We start from the raw sequence: 12,500 nt of genomic DNA, 5'->3' as shown, positions 1-12,500 counted from the left end.
TTGAAAGCTGTGGTCGTTACCTTTCGATTCGAGCCGTATTGTCCTGTACTTCCCTGTACTGGTTATCAGTGCGTGCGTGAAGTGCTCTCTGAAGTGTGTTATCGCTTTGCTGTGGCTGATACGGTTGTGGGAGCTCGTGTAATAAAAAGAATCTTGGTCAATGTAAAAAAAATAAAAAAAAAAAAAAGGGGGGGGGGGGGGGGGGGGGGGGCGGGGGGCGTCGGTTTATCAAAATGTTTATGCTGGATTTTATTCTTATCCTATATGTTTGTGTATCCAACAGCTGTAAGCAAAGGCCAACAGTGCAATCCTTTTTTCGAGGAACTGTAGGCGACTGGCTCAACATGTGATTTGGGGTCCGTCAAGGCTGTCTTCTATCTCCTACACTCTTCGACACTTTCCTAGAATGTTCTATGCCTGGTGTCCTGGAAGGATACTCTGGTGCTATCAAAATATGAGGACGTACCATGATAAATCTCCAATTTGCTGATGACACTGATGGGCTTGCAGGCAGTGAGGAAGAACTGGCAGAACTGGTGGATCGCTTGGACGAAAAATTAATCAAGTGTAGAGAGGAGATCAGCGCCGAGAAGACGAAACTCGTGACCAATAGCACGGACTTAAACCAAGATCATCGTCAGCAGTCAACAGCTGGAAACAGTGAAGCAGTTTAAGTACCTTGGTGCCATCATAAGTGAAGAAGGGTCCAGGAACGAAATACTGACAATAGCTTCACAGACTGCCACAGCACTGGCAAGGCTAAAGCCCCTATGGAGAGACAAGAACATAAATCAGAACAAGGCTGAAACTCCTGCGTGCACTTTCTCTCTGTTTGCTTGTATGCATGCGAGTCCTGGACTCTTACAGCAGAGCGTCAGAGAATGATTCAAGCAGTGGAAATGAGATGCTTCAGAATACTCCTTGACATCTCCTACAAGGACCACACAGCAAATGAAGTCAGAAAACCCATCAGACAGCTGGTCGGCTCCAAGACCCGCTGACCACAGTGGAAAAAAAGGAAGATGAGATGTTATGGCCACGTGACAAGATCTGAGGGGCTGTCCAAAACTATCCTCCAAATGGAACAGCGAACGAGGCTGACACGGCAGACAACATCACTAAGTGGAGTTTTGCCGAAACTCCGGCCCTATCCCACGAGCACCAGAAATGGAGAATTTTGGTGATGCACTCAGCAGTTCTCACGACCAAACCAGGTTTCGGGACAAGTGACGGAGATTAGATAAGTGCATGAACGCACATGCTCACTGCGCGCGCGCACTCACATGAAGCTACATTAAATGCGCTGACGTGTGTGTGTGGGTAAGTGGTGTGTGTGTGTGTTTGAGGGAGAGAGAGAGAGAGAGGGGGGGGGGGGGAGCACGTTGCTCAAATCAGAATGTTAAAGTAAATTTAATTTTCAAAACGTGCGAAAGAGTATACAAAATCGATCATTTTTTTGCGTTGACCCTCGTTCGAGCCTTTGAGAGGCGAACGTTGTGCCTGCCTCTTACCCAGAGTTGAGTGTGTTGTGGGCTGAAATGGGAGGCCATAACTACATCACATCGTCCGCTATGTCCTGTGTCACCCACTGACTCACTCACAGACTTACAGACAATGATATACACAGACACAGACTCAGACTCACACACACACACACACACACACACACACACGCGCGCGCGCACGCACGCACACACACACACAGAGCCTAACATCCCCCCCCCCACACACACACACAGAGCCTAACATACCCACACACGCACGCACACACAGAGCCTAACATCCCCACACAGGCACACACACACACACAGCCTAACATCCCCCCCCACACACACAGAACCTAACATCCACACACACACGCAAACACACACACACACAGAGCCTAACATCCCCCCCCACACACACACACACTGTCACGCTACGGCTGACAGATTGACAGACGGACGAACGATGACAAAAACTCAACAATGAATCTGTCAGCCCTCCGCACCAGTCGGAACAACCAGATCCCACTTGAAATGAAAACATTTATTCAAAATAATAATAATAATAATATTTGGTATTTTTTAACACGAAATTCAATAACAAAACAATACTGACACAATTACCCCTCTCACGCGATTACAAACACACAAAAATTATAGTCTGCTGTGCTCAGCCTCTGCCGCCGCAGACCAGAATACACCAGCGGTCAGGAATGGATGGGAGAAGGGAGATAGTAAGTTGGGGGACAGCACTTAACTCAACACAGCGACCAAGTTCTTCCAGCCGATGCTGTTGTCGTCGTCGCTGTTATCGTCGACGCGGTTCCGCCGCTGCCGCAGAACACTGCCAGTCCCGCACCATGCAGACCTCCCTCCAGCCCACAGCCACAACCAGCAGAGGAGTGGAACCGTCCAAACGGGCACAATGGAAGATAAAAACCTCAGACAGGTTATGTGAAAACCTGGAACTGGTGTTCCAGCCGTTGCAACGCCCGCCGACAAATGACGACAACCTGCTGCTTCACCACAGCAGAAGACATGGGAAGTTCAACTCCCAAAACCCCTGGTCGAAATGACTCTCACAGCAGTTGACAGTGGAGTGCCAGAAAGATACAGGAAGAAATAAAAAACAAATCAAAAACCAAAACACAACTCACTGACGCGAGTTGGTTCGCACGTGGGATTCGGGCCTAACGCGTTGCCAGCCCATCTGGCGGCTTACAGAAATATGTCAGCTAAGGGGAGTCTCACATTCTGGATATGTCGACGCGTGACACACACACACACACACACACACACACACACACACAAACACACACAGAGCCTAGCATCCTCACACACGTACACACACACACACACACAGAGCCTAACATCCCCACACACGAACACACACACACACACACACACACACACACACACAGCCTAACATCCCCACACACGTACACACACACACACACACACACACACACACACACACACAGAGCCTAACATCCCCCCCCCCCACACACACAGCCTAACATCCCCACACACGTACACACACACACAAACACACACACACACACACACACACAGCCTAACACCCCGCCCCCTCCCCCCCCCCACCCCCCCACACACACACACAGAGCCACCGGCTACGTTTCATGGTTTTCTTTTTCTCGCACTTTTGTTCCTGTCGACAAGTGTATGTGTTTACTATCCAAGTGGATTTTTCTGCAGAACTTTGCCATGCACAATCTCTTTTTGCCCTGGGTCCTTTTACGCGCGTTAAGAGCATGTTGCACACGGGATCTCGGTTTATCTCTGGATCTGAAATACTAATAATCACACCACCACTCAAGGCTTTGTGAAGGGGGATGGAGGGGGGGGGGGGGCGATGCAGGAGAGGGGGGATCTCAAGTCGGGGCGCATTGTTACGAAGCCACCTGTGTGTGTGTGTGTGTGTGTGTGTGTGTGTGTGTGTGTGTGTCTGTGTCTGTGTGTGTGTGTATTTGTGAGTGTGCTGCGCATGAGTGTATGCGTGCGTACGCGTGTATGTGTGTGTGTGTGTGTGTGTGTGTGTGTGTGTGTGTGTGTCTGTGTGTGCGTGTGCTTCTAAACGGGCCATCCAACCAATCAGACTTGTGCACAGACAGTGATATCTTAGACTTTGTTAGTGTTGATGGCCTGTGCCGGTGGGACACCCCAGAAAGACCCTACCCTCAAATTAACTCCGTGGAGTTTTTTTTCTGGTATTGGCCTGAAATTACTCCAGCATGAAGTTAGCCTGGAGACGACTACAACCCTTGTCCTGGAATGACCCCCCTTAGGGATTATATATATATATATCAATCAGTCAGAAAGGAATACTTTGTACATTGCTGAGGGAAAAAGAACAGGGTAGAGTTAATATGGGGCTGCCCCAAAAACATTCCAGTCTTTGTCCCGAAAACACTCCATAGTAAGTTAATCTGGGATGGGAGCTTTTCGACTCCAACAGTCATTCTGAGTGCTACCAAATAACTTCACATAAACGGGAGTGGAGCAGATTCAAGACTAGCTCCAGGGAGAGTCATTTTGGGACACTAAAGTTGGCCCTGAATTAAATCCTGTTGGGGTCTTCCAGGGACATTTGATAGGAGTCATTCTAATTCTATCCCATAGTGACTTCTCTTTGAAAATGCTGTGCTGTTAATATTGTTGTTGTTGTAAAAATGCGTGTTATTGTTCAGCCGTTGGATGGAAGGGGATATGCTTTTGAAGGGAGTCATCGGGAATCAGGACCAAAGAAAGACTCCATGAATATTTGTTGGCTTTTTGCCGGGTAAGTAGTGCCATGATACGCGATATTCGAACGGCACATCGAGATTTTCCAGCGGATTCGAAGGGTTGAGGTTAAACTGGGGCAGAAGGCGGAGTACAGCACAAAAAAAAAGAAGACATGTCCAGAAATAACCCCAAGGAGAGTGTTTCAGGGGGCTGATTTCTGGTGAGTCAAGTCACCAAGCTGGCAAGGGTGCAGGACCACCATCACAGTGGCATCACAGTGTAGAAGCTACACAGCCACCACCCCCTCCCCACCCCTCCTCCCCTCCATCATCCCCCTACCTCTCTATTATAGCCGACTTGGCTCCTACAACGTACTCCATCAAAAAGTCAAAGTCAAAACCGTGCCGTGCTTGGGGTTATGTGTGTGTGTGTGTGTGTGTGTGTGTGTGTGTGTGTGTGTGTGTGTGTGTGTGTGTGTGTGTGTGTGTGTGTGTGTGTGTGTGTGTGTGTGTGTGTGTGTGTGTGTGTGTGTGTGTGTGTGTGTGTGTGTGTGTGTGTGTGTGGTGACTCCGTGTTCGTAAAGCGCTTAGACCTTGGTCTTTGACCACCGAGAGGAGGGACGCTATATATATAAGTATCCATAAGTATCGTCATCACCATGTTCAGACGCCACATTCACGCCTTGCTCCACACACAGCCCCCAAAAAGGGTTTGCGGAAGGAAAGGGTGTGTGCCGTCACTACGTCAGTGATGACCCGGGCTGACCCAGCTCTCCACACATGCCCTTCCTGTGAACCGTGTCAAGGTCACTGGCCATCACGACGTTCAACTTGAGGCGCGCGTGAACAGACAGCACAATTAAATGACCGTGAATGAATGGAGTGAGTAATAATAATAATCATTAGAATTGATACAGCGCTGAAGCTGGTGCAGAGACAAATCAAAGCGCTTTTAAACCATAGATAGATAGAAAGAGGAAAGACAGATACCACGAAGTAATAAACGAAGATAGATAGATGGATAAATGCATGAATGTAAGCAAATGAATAATGGGATTAAGAATTGAAGGAACGAATGAAGGAACAAATGAAGGAACAAATGACCACTAACTAACTAACTAACTAACTAACTAACTTACAAACTCGTTGATTAAACAAATAACTAGATGCTAAAATGCAGCAATCCATCAAGAATCAACCACACTTCCTCTCTCTCTCTCTCTCTCTCTCTCTCTCTCTATATATATATAATATATATATATATATATATATATATGTGTGTGTGTGTGTGTGTGTGTGTGTGTGTGTGTGTGTGTGTGTGTGTGTGTGTGTGCACGCGCATGCGTGCGCGTAAGCTTGTGTTTGTGCATATACATACATATATGTGTGTCTGTGTATGTTTGCGCGCGCGCGCGTACGCTTGTTTTTGTGCATATACATGTGTGTGTGTGTGTGTGTGTGTGTGTGTGTGCATGTGTCTGTGTGTGTGTGTGTGGGGGGGGAGGTTGGGAGGTGCAGGGGAGCGCGCGCGCGCGTGTGTCTGGGTGAGAAAAAGAGGGACACAGACAGACAAACATATACAGACATACAGACAGACATGTGCTCATCACGACAGCAGCGCTCCTGGTTGAAGCAGCATCCTGTGAGCCTTCCTGTTCGTGCGTCACGCGGCTGACTCGTTGCACAGTGCCCCTTGAACCACCCATACTGGGCCCTGTCCTCTGTGCCTCCACCCACACCTCCTCCCTTCCGTCCTGTCCATACCTCCCCATTTCTCTGTCTGTCTGTCTGTCTGTCTGTCTGTCTCTCTTTCATTTAATGGCAGCATAGAATGGAACATGCTTCCAAAGACATGTCGTCAAATTCCAGCCATATCTCTCTTTAAAACTAACATAAAAATATTTCTATTCGATACATTTGATTAACCTACTCGCGGTCTTTTGCAAATGCTTGCTTGTACTCAGTCCACTAGCTGGCATGCCATGATGAATGAAAAATTGAATGTATGTGTATGTGTGAACAGTAAGTGCGTGTGTGTGTGTTTGTGTGTGTTTGAGTGTGTGGGCGTGAATGTGTACGTATGTCTTTGTTTACTTGTTTTATAATTGTGTGTGTGTGTGTGTGTGTGTGTGTGTGTGTGTGTGTGTGTGTGTGTGTGTGTGTGTGTGTGTGTGTGTGTGTGTGTGTGTGTGTGTGTGTGTGTGTAATTACGTACGTACGTACATGTAATGTACGAATTGTTCCAGTTCTCATCGCTTTGTTACCTTTAATAGACTTTTCCAGTTACTATTCTTATTCGTCGTTCTTATTATTTTATTTTATTTCAATTTATTTCTTTATTTTAATGTTTTGTGTCGTTCTTTATTTTTATGTTTTGTATCGTTAAATGGGCAGAGTTGTAAAAAGGCCTTTACTGTGCCTAATTCTTTACCCATGAAAGATTCAATCAATCAATCAATCTCTGTCTCATTGTCTGTGTCTTTCTGTGTGTGTATCTCTGTCTCATTGTCTCTGTCTCTCTCTGTGTACCTATCTCCGTCTTTTGCTCTGTCTATCTTTTATATTTCTCATCAGTTTTCGTGCAACGTGTCTGATATATCTGCACACAGCACATACAAGCAGGGAGATACAGCGGGTTACCCTGTCCTACACCATGATGAAAACCGAACAATGAAGATTATTTGTAATTAACAGCAATGCACGTAGATACGTCTGCATAGAAAGCTTTTATCCATTTATTTTAGGGCCAAAACTATGTTTCAATCAAAACTTTAAGAAATAAACTCCCATGAAACATTGTTAAATGCTTTCTCAAAATCTACCAATAACAAGAGGTCAGGCGTTTCCCTTTCACTATTATACACCAACCTGTCACATAGTGTAGGATGTTTTCCCAGTATATCCTTTCATAAAACATATTTTCGTCAGTGTGAACAAACCATATGAGATCAATTACCCGTTTTGTCTTCATCAAAAGTCCACACCCTAACTGGTTCTCGTGCCGAACTGTCAAAAGGAGGTTTGGCAAAAGTTACATTGGCAGCGTTGCTGGGAATTGGTTTTTGCGGCACTTTCACATAGTAATGCAATGGAACTTTATGTGTGCAAAGTGCAATATCTATTGCATTTTTTCCCGGGTTGTCCAATATATTTGGCCGAAATTTCCCGGACTATTGTGCTACGTTTTGTCAAGAGATTTCTTTTTGTCACAATTATTCAGATTGCCTATGGAGTCCACGTGGGATTTGCAGCCTACGAAGGAAAAAAAAATCCAACTCTGCGGCACCTACAGCAACAACAAGAACATAACTGGGGGGAAAAAAATCAGTGTAAATTTTCTCCAGCTCTTCAAAGGGCCGGTGTTGTTTACAGTAGTGATGTCAATCACAATGCGTGAAAGTTCAGCACTGTCTGATCTCCAACAGGACAGCATCAGGAAAGTTCAGCACTGTCTGATCTCCAACAGGACAGCGTCAGGAAAGTTCAGCACTGTCTGATCACCAACAGGACAGCGTCAGGAAAGTTCAGCACTGTCTGATCTCCAAAAGGACAGCGTCAGGAAAGTTCAGCACTGTCTGATCTCCAGTAAGACAGCGTCAGGAATGTTCAGCACTGTCTGATCTCCAGTAAGACAGCGTCAGGAATGTTCAGCACTGTCTGATCTCCAGTAAAACAGCGTCAGGAAAGTTCAGCACTGTCTGATCTCCAGTAAGACAGCGTCAGGAAAGTTCAGCACTGTGTGATCTCCAACAGGACAGCATCAGGAAAGTTCAGCACTGTTTGATCTCCAATAGGACAGCGTCAGGAAAGTTCAGCGCTGATCTCCAACAGTACAGCGTCAGGAAAGTTCAGCACTGATGTCCAATAGGACAGCATCAGGAAAGTTCAGCACTGTTTGATCTCCAATAGGACAGCGTCAGGAAAGTTCAGCGCTGATCTCCAACAGTACAGCGTCAGGAAAGTTCAGCACTGATGTCCAACAGGACAGCATCAGGAAAGTTCAGCACTGTTTGATCTCCAACACGATAGCGTCAGGAAAGTTCAGCACTGTCTGATCTCCAACAGGACAGCGTCAGGAAAGTTCAGCACTGTCTGATCTCCAACAGGACAGCGTCAGGAAAGTTCAGCACTGTCTGATCTCCAGTAAGACAGCGTCAGGAATGTTCAGCACTGTCTGATCTCCAGTAAGACAGCGTCAGGAATGTTCAGCACTGTCTGATCTCCAGTAAAACAGCGTCAGGAAAGTTCAGCACTGTCTGATCTCCAGTAAGACAGCGTCAGGAAAGTTCAGCACTGTCTGATCTCCAGTAAGACAGCGTCAGGAATGTTCAGCACTGTCTGATCTCCAGCAAGACAGCGTCAGGAAAGTTCAGCACTGTCTGATCTCCAACAGGACAGCGTCAGGAAAGGGATAGTGTCCGACACCAAGTTCGTTCGTTTATTTATCAAATTTTATAGTCTGTTCATCTAAGACGATGATATCAGACACCAACATGCACAGATTTCCAATTATCATTCTGAAGTACACAAGTCGTCAATAAACACCATCATTATCTTTAACCAATATCTAATGAACGTGGTCGACTAATTTGTTTACAGTGATGCACATGGTTATCTGCATGTGCCCTGTAGATTCCATGATTTGGAACCGTCCAGGCTCTTTAGGCTTCGTGGATACTTCGTACCGTTCTTGTTGTTGTTGTTGCTGCTGCTGTTTTTATGTACGTTGTCTGCCTGTGTTATCAGCCAAATACATCGTTAATGTTCACACGGGCATTATTTGTGTGTGTGTGTGTGTGTGTGTGTGTGTGTGTGTGTGTGAGTGCGTGTGTGCGTGCGTGTGTGTGCGTGTGTGTGTGCGTGCGTGCGTGCGTGTGTGTGTGTGTGTGTGTGTGTGTGTGTGTGTGTGAAGGGTTGTAGGTGTTGGTGCGTGTGCGTATGTGTATGTGGGAGTATGTGTGTTTGGTGGTGGTGTTGGTAGTGTGCGTGTGCGCGCGTGCGTGCGTGCGTATGTGCATGTGCATGTGCATGTGCGTATATACAGAAAGATAGAGATTGGGAAAGAGGCACAGACAGAAAGACAAACGGACAGACAAACACTCGACGGCTGATAGAAACAACTCCGTGTCAAAGGATCACACGCAGACTGTCGCGCGATTAACTCGAGCGAATTAACAACGGATGAAACTCGTGAGATTCGTCAGAGACCTCAGCGAGCCAGCTGGCGTGACTTCAGCAATGAAGAGCTTGTTTCCTTTTTTCGGAGTGTCAGTCACAGAGTCGTCCTGTTTTGTTAGGGGCAACACGACCCTTCGATCAGCGATCATGGAGTTCTGGAAGGTTGTGTTCAGCTTGTGGCTACTGTTGTCTGTTCCTGGAGGTAAGAAGAGCTGAGAGTGAGAGAGAGACAGAGAGAGAAGACGAGATAAAATTCTTTATTTTCTTTACTTATTGCCTCAAATACAAATTTGCATATGAGACGATCATATATTTTCATTATCTGACATCAACATACCGAATAGGTCTTTTCACTCCTCTACAGCGGTAGCCTGTTGAAGAGTGATTGTTTTTGTTGTTGTTGTTTTGTTTGGTTGTTGTTGTGTTGTTGTTTTTATATTGTTTTGTGTGTTTTTTTACATTTCGTCGCAGTCTTTGCAGCTAACTTGAATTTGTTTTCATTTGTTTGACCGTTTGCCACACATCAAACATGGAAATGCCACGTCTGTGTCGAAGCATCGTTTGTTGACACACACTCTAAATGCCCTGAATCAAAGCCTAACCAGGCAGATTGTCTGGCATCTATCTGTCATGTTTTAACAAACTTCTCTGGCTGAAATACTGAATGAAGTATTGCATGACATTTATGTTGGATGAAAGTTTCTTTGGCCTCAGTAAAAATGTTTTACTTCTGTGTATGTATGTTACTCCTGAAAATGCAACGCATTATAGTATGTGTAATGTCGATAATGGAATTGATATGTTGGAAGAATGTGTACGGGAAATCTTGTTATCTTTAAATGATGTTGATTTGCTATTATGTGGTGATTTGAATGCAAGGACTTCCGATATACCCTCTGCAATTTTACTTGAAGGTGAATTATACGTTTGTCATAAAGATGTTAGTAGTGTAATGAACAGACATTCTGAAGATAAGGTGTCAAATTCTTATGGAAAAAAATACTTAATATGTGCACTGTATTTGGAATGACCATTCTCAATGGTGCATGTAATGTGACCTAGAAGGTCGTTTCACATACATTGATGATTTAGGAACAAGTGTTAATGATTATTTTTTTTAGCATCTGTAAATCTTTTTGAATCGTTATCTCAACAGGCAAAATTACTCGTATTAGAAAGAATTGAATCTGACCACCTGCCTATTACATTATATATTGAGAAATATTGTAGAAGGCAATGTAATAAAAATTAGAGTTATGATATCCATTATTAGATATTGTTGGAATAATATATAATCATGTTGAACGTTTCTCTCTTTCTATGGCGTCGCAGGAAGTAAAAGAAAAGTTTCTTGTAGAAGAAGAACTTATTCATGTTGATATAAATAGACTTTGGATATGTTGAATCAGACTGTTAGAGAACAAGCAGAACATCTGAAAAAAGAGATATTCATAAACAAAAAAGTAGCAGACAATAACTGGTTTGCTCGTGACTGTAAAATGGAAAATCGACAGGTATGTAGATTATTTAGGATTTTTAGAACACTGGATAAAGAAGATCGTATTTTGCTCTGCCTTACTAGACGTGAGAATAAAAATTCAAATAAGAGAAAAAAAGAAAAAAAAGAAAACTCATTAGTAAACGAACTTTTAAATTCTGTTCAAAGTCAATAGGAATATTTTGAGATCTCAAAAAAGAAAGTACAACCTTTATTTAAATGATATTTTTCATTCAACAGTGGGTCGAACATTTTAAAAAAATGTGTTAGAAAATGAAGATGGTGATGAGGGGGAAGTAGACACAAAGTTGAATGTAGAAAATCCTGAATAAACTGGATAGACCTATATCTCACAAAGAAGGTTTGTTAGTTATTAGAAAATTAATTAAGAAATGGTAAATCTGCTGGACCTGATGGGCTGATTGGTTATTTAAAAATTCAGGAGAGCCGACTGTTAGTTTTCTGGTGAAACTGTTTGATTATTTGTTTGATAACGGCATTTATCCGAGTAATTGGACGGAATCTATAATCATACATTTATCTAAGAAAGGTGATGTTAATAATGTAAACACAGAGGTATTTCTTTGAGCGATATTAGTAGTAAGTTATACAGTTCCATTATTGATAATAGGCTACAAGAACAAGAATGGATAAATCAGAATATCATAATTGGAGAATATCAAACTGGATTTTAAAAAAAAGAAAGAAAAAAAGGCAGGTATGTTAAGATATGTGTGACATGACAGGTGTGACATGACAGGTATGACAGTATATGTGTAACATGATAGGTGTCACACCATGTGTGTGACAGGACAGGTGTGACACACGGACGTATATATATATATATATGTCCGTGGTGTGACACGACAATAGAATAAGATGTGTGACAGTATGTGTTTGACATGAAAGGTGTGACAGGATAGGTCTTTACGGGACAGGTGTGAAACGATGGGTAAAACATCAAGTTAGGCGTGACAGGATATATTTCACGTGATAGGTGTGACATGACAGGTGTGACAGTATGGGTGTGAAAGGATACATGTGACTTGTCATCATATTCATCTTTACTATCATCATCACCATCATCATCATTATAAACAGCAGTAGTAGTAGTAGTGGTCGTGGTCGTGGTCGTAGTAGTAGTATTGATAATTACGGGAGTGTTGTAAATGTTATTAAAGAGGAAGAAGAAGACGAAGAAGAAGGATGGTTCTTGATTATCTTTCGAGTCTTTTTGCCCGTCTTCTTATTTGTTTGATTGTTTGTTTTAACTTCTTTTTTTATTCATTTTATTTTTCAAATATTATATATATATATATATATATATATATATATATATATATATATACTTTTTTTTTTAACCGGAAATATGCGAGAAACGGGTTGTAGAGCAACGTGTACAACTAACACGTGAGGTGGGCGCGTCTCCACCACCTCCTCCAGTTTGTTTGGTCGTTCTTGTTGCTGGCAGTGACTGGTAAAACCAGGATCTCTGGATGCTTCGACTGGGTCAGCGGCTTAACACCTGTGGGAGTCACCCAAACGATCACCTGTACCACCGACAATCCCGATGCTCAGATCATCTGGGGCACGGGC

General features: G+C 43.8%; 2 protein-coding genes across 3 annotated transcripts in view; one reads left to right on the top strand and one right to left on the bottom strand.

Moving 5' to 3' along the window:
• LOC143287003 (MAM and LDL-receptor class A domain-containing protein 1-like) overlaps positions 1-27 on the bottom strand; it is a 34,340-nt gene extending 34,313 nt beyond the window's left edge. For both annotated transcript variants that reach the window (XM_076595006.1, XM_076595007.1), the window contains exon 1: positions 1-27. This exon is cut by the window's left edge and continues 104 nt beyond it. The gene's annotated coding sequence lies outside the window, so the exon portion shown is untranslated.
• Positions 28-9,553: 9,526 nt separating this feature from the next.
• Positions 9,554-12,500, top strand: part of LOC143286358 (uncharacterized) — a 20,728-nt gene continuing 17,781 nt past the window's right edge. The window contains exons 1-3 of the mRNA XM_076593899.1: positions 9,554-9,608; positions 11,716-11,720; positions 12,348-12,500. The exon at positions 12,348-12,500 is cut by the window's right edge and continues 211 nt beyond it. Coding sequence (XP_076450014.1) covers positions 9,554-9,608; positions 11,716-11,720; positions 12,348-12,500 — 213 coding nt within the window. The remainder of the gene's footprint in view (positions 9,609-11,715; positions 11,721-12,347) is intronic.

Source organism: Babylonia areolata, chromosome 10 (genome assembly GCF_041734735.1).
Source record: "Babylonia areolata isolate BAREFJ2019XMU chromosome 10, ASM4173473v1, whole genome shotgun sequence".
In the NCBI taxonomy this organism is placed as follows: Eukaryota; Metazoa; Mollusca; class Gastropoda; order Neogastropoda; family Buccinidae; genus Babylonia; species Babylonia areolata.
This window is presented reverse-complemented; position numbering and strand designations above follow the sequence as displayed.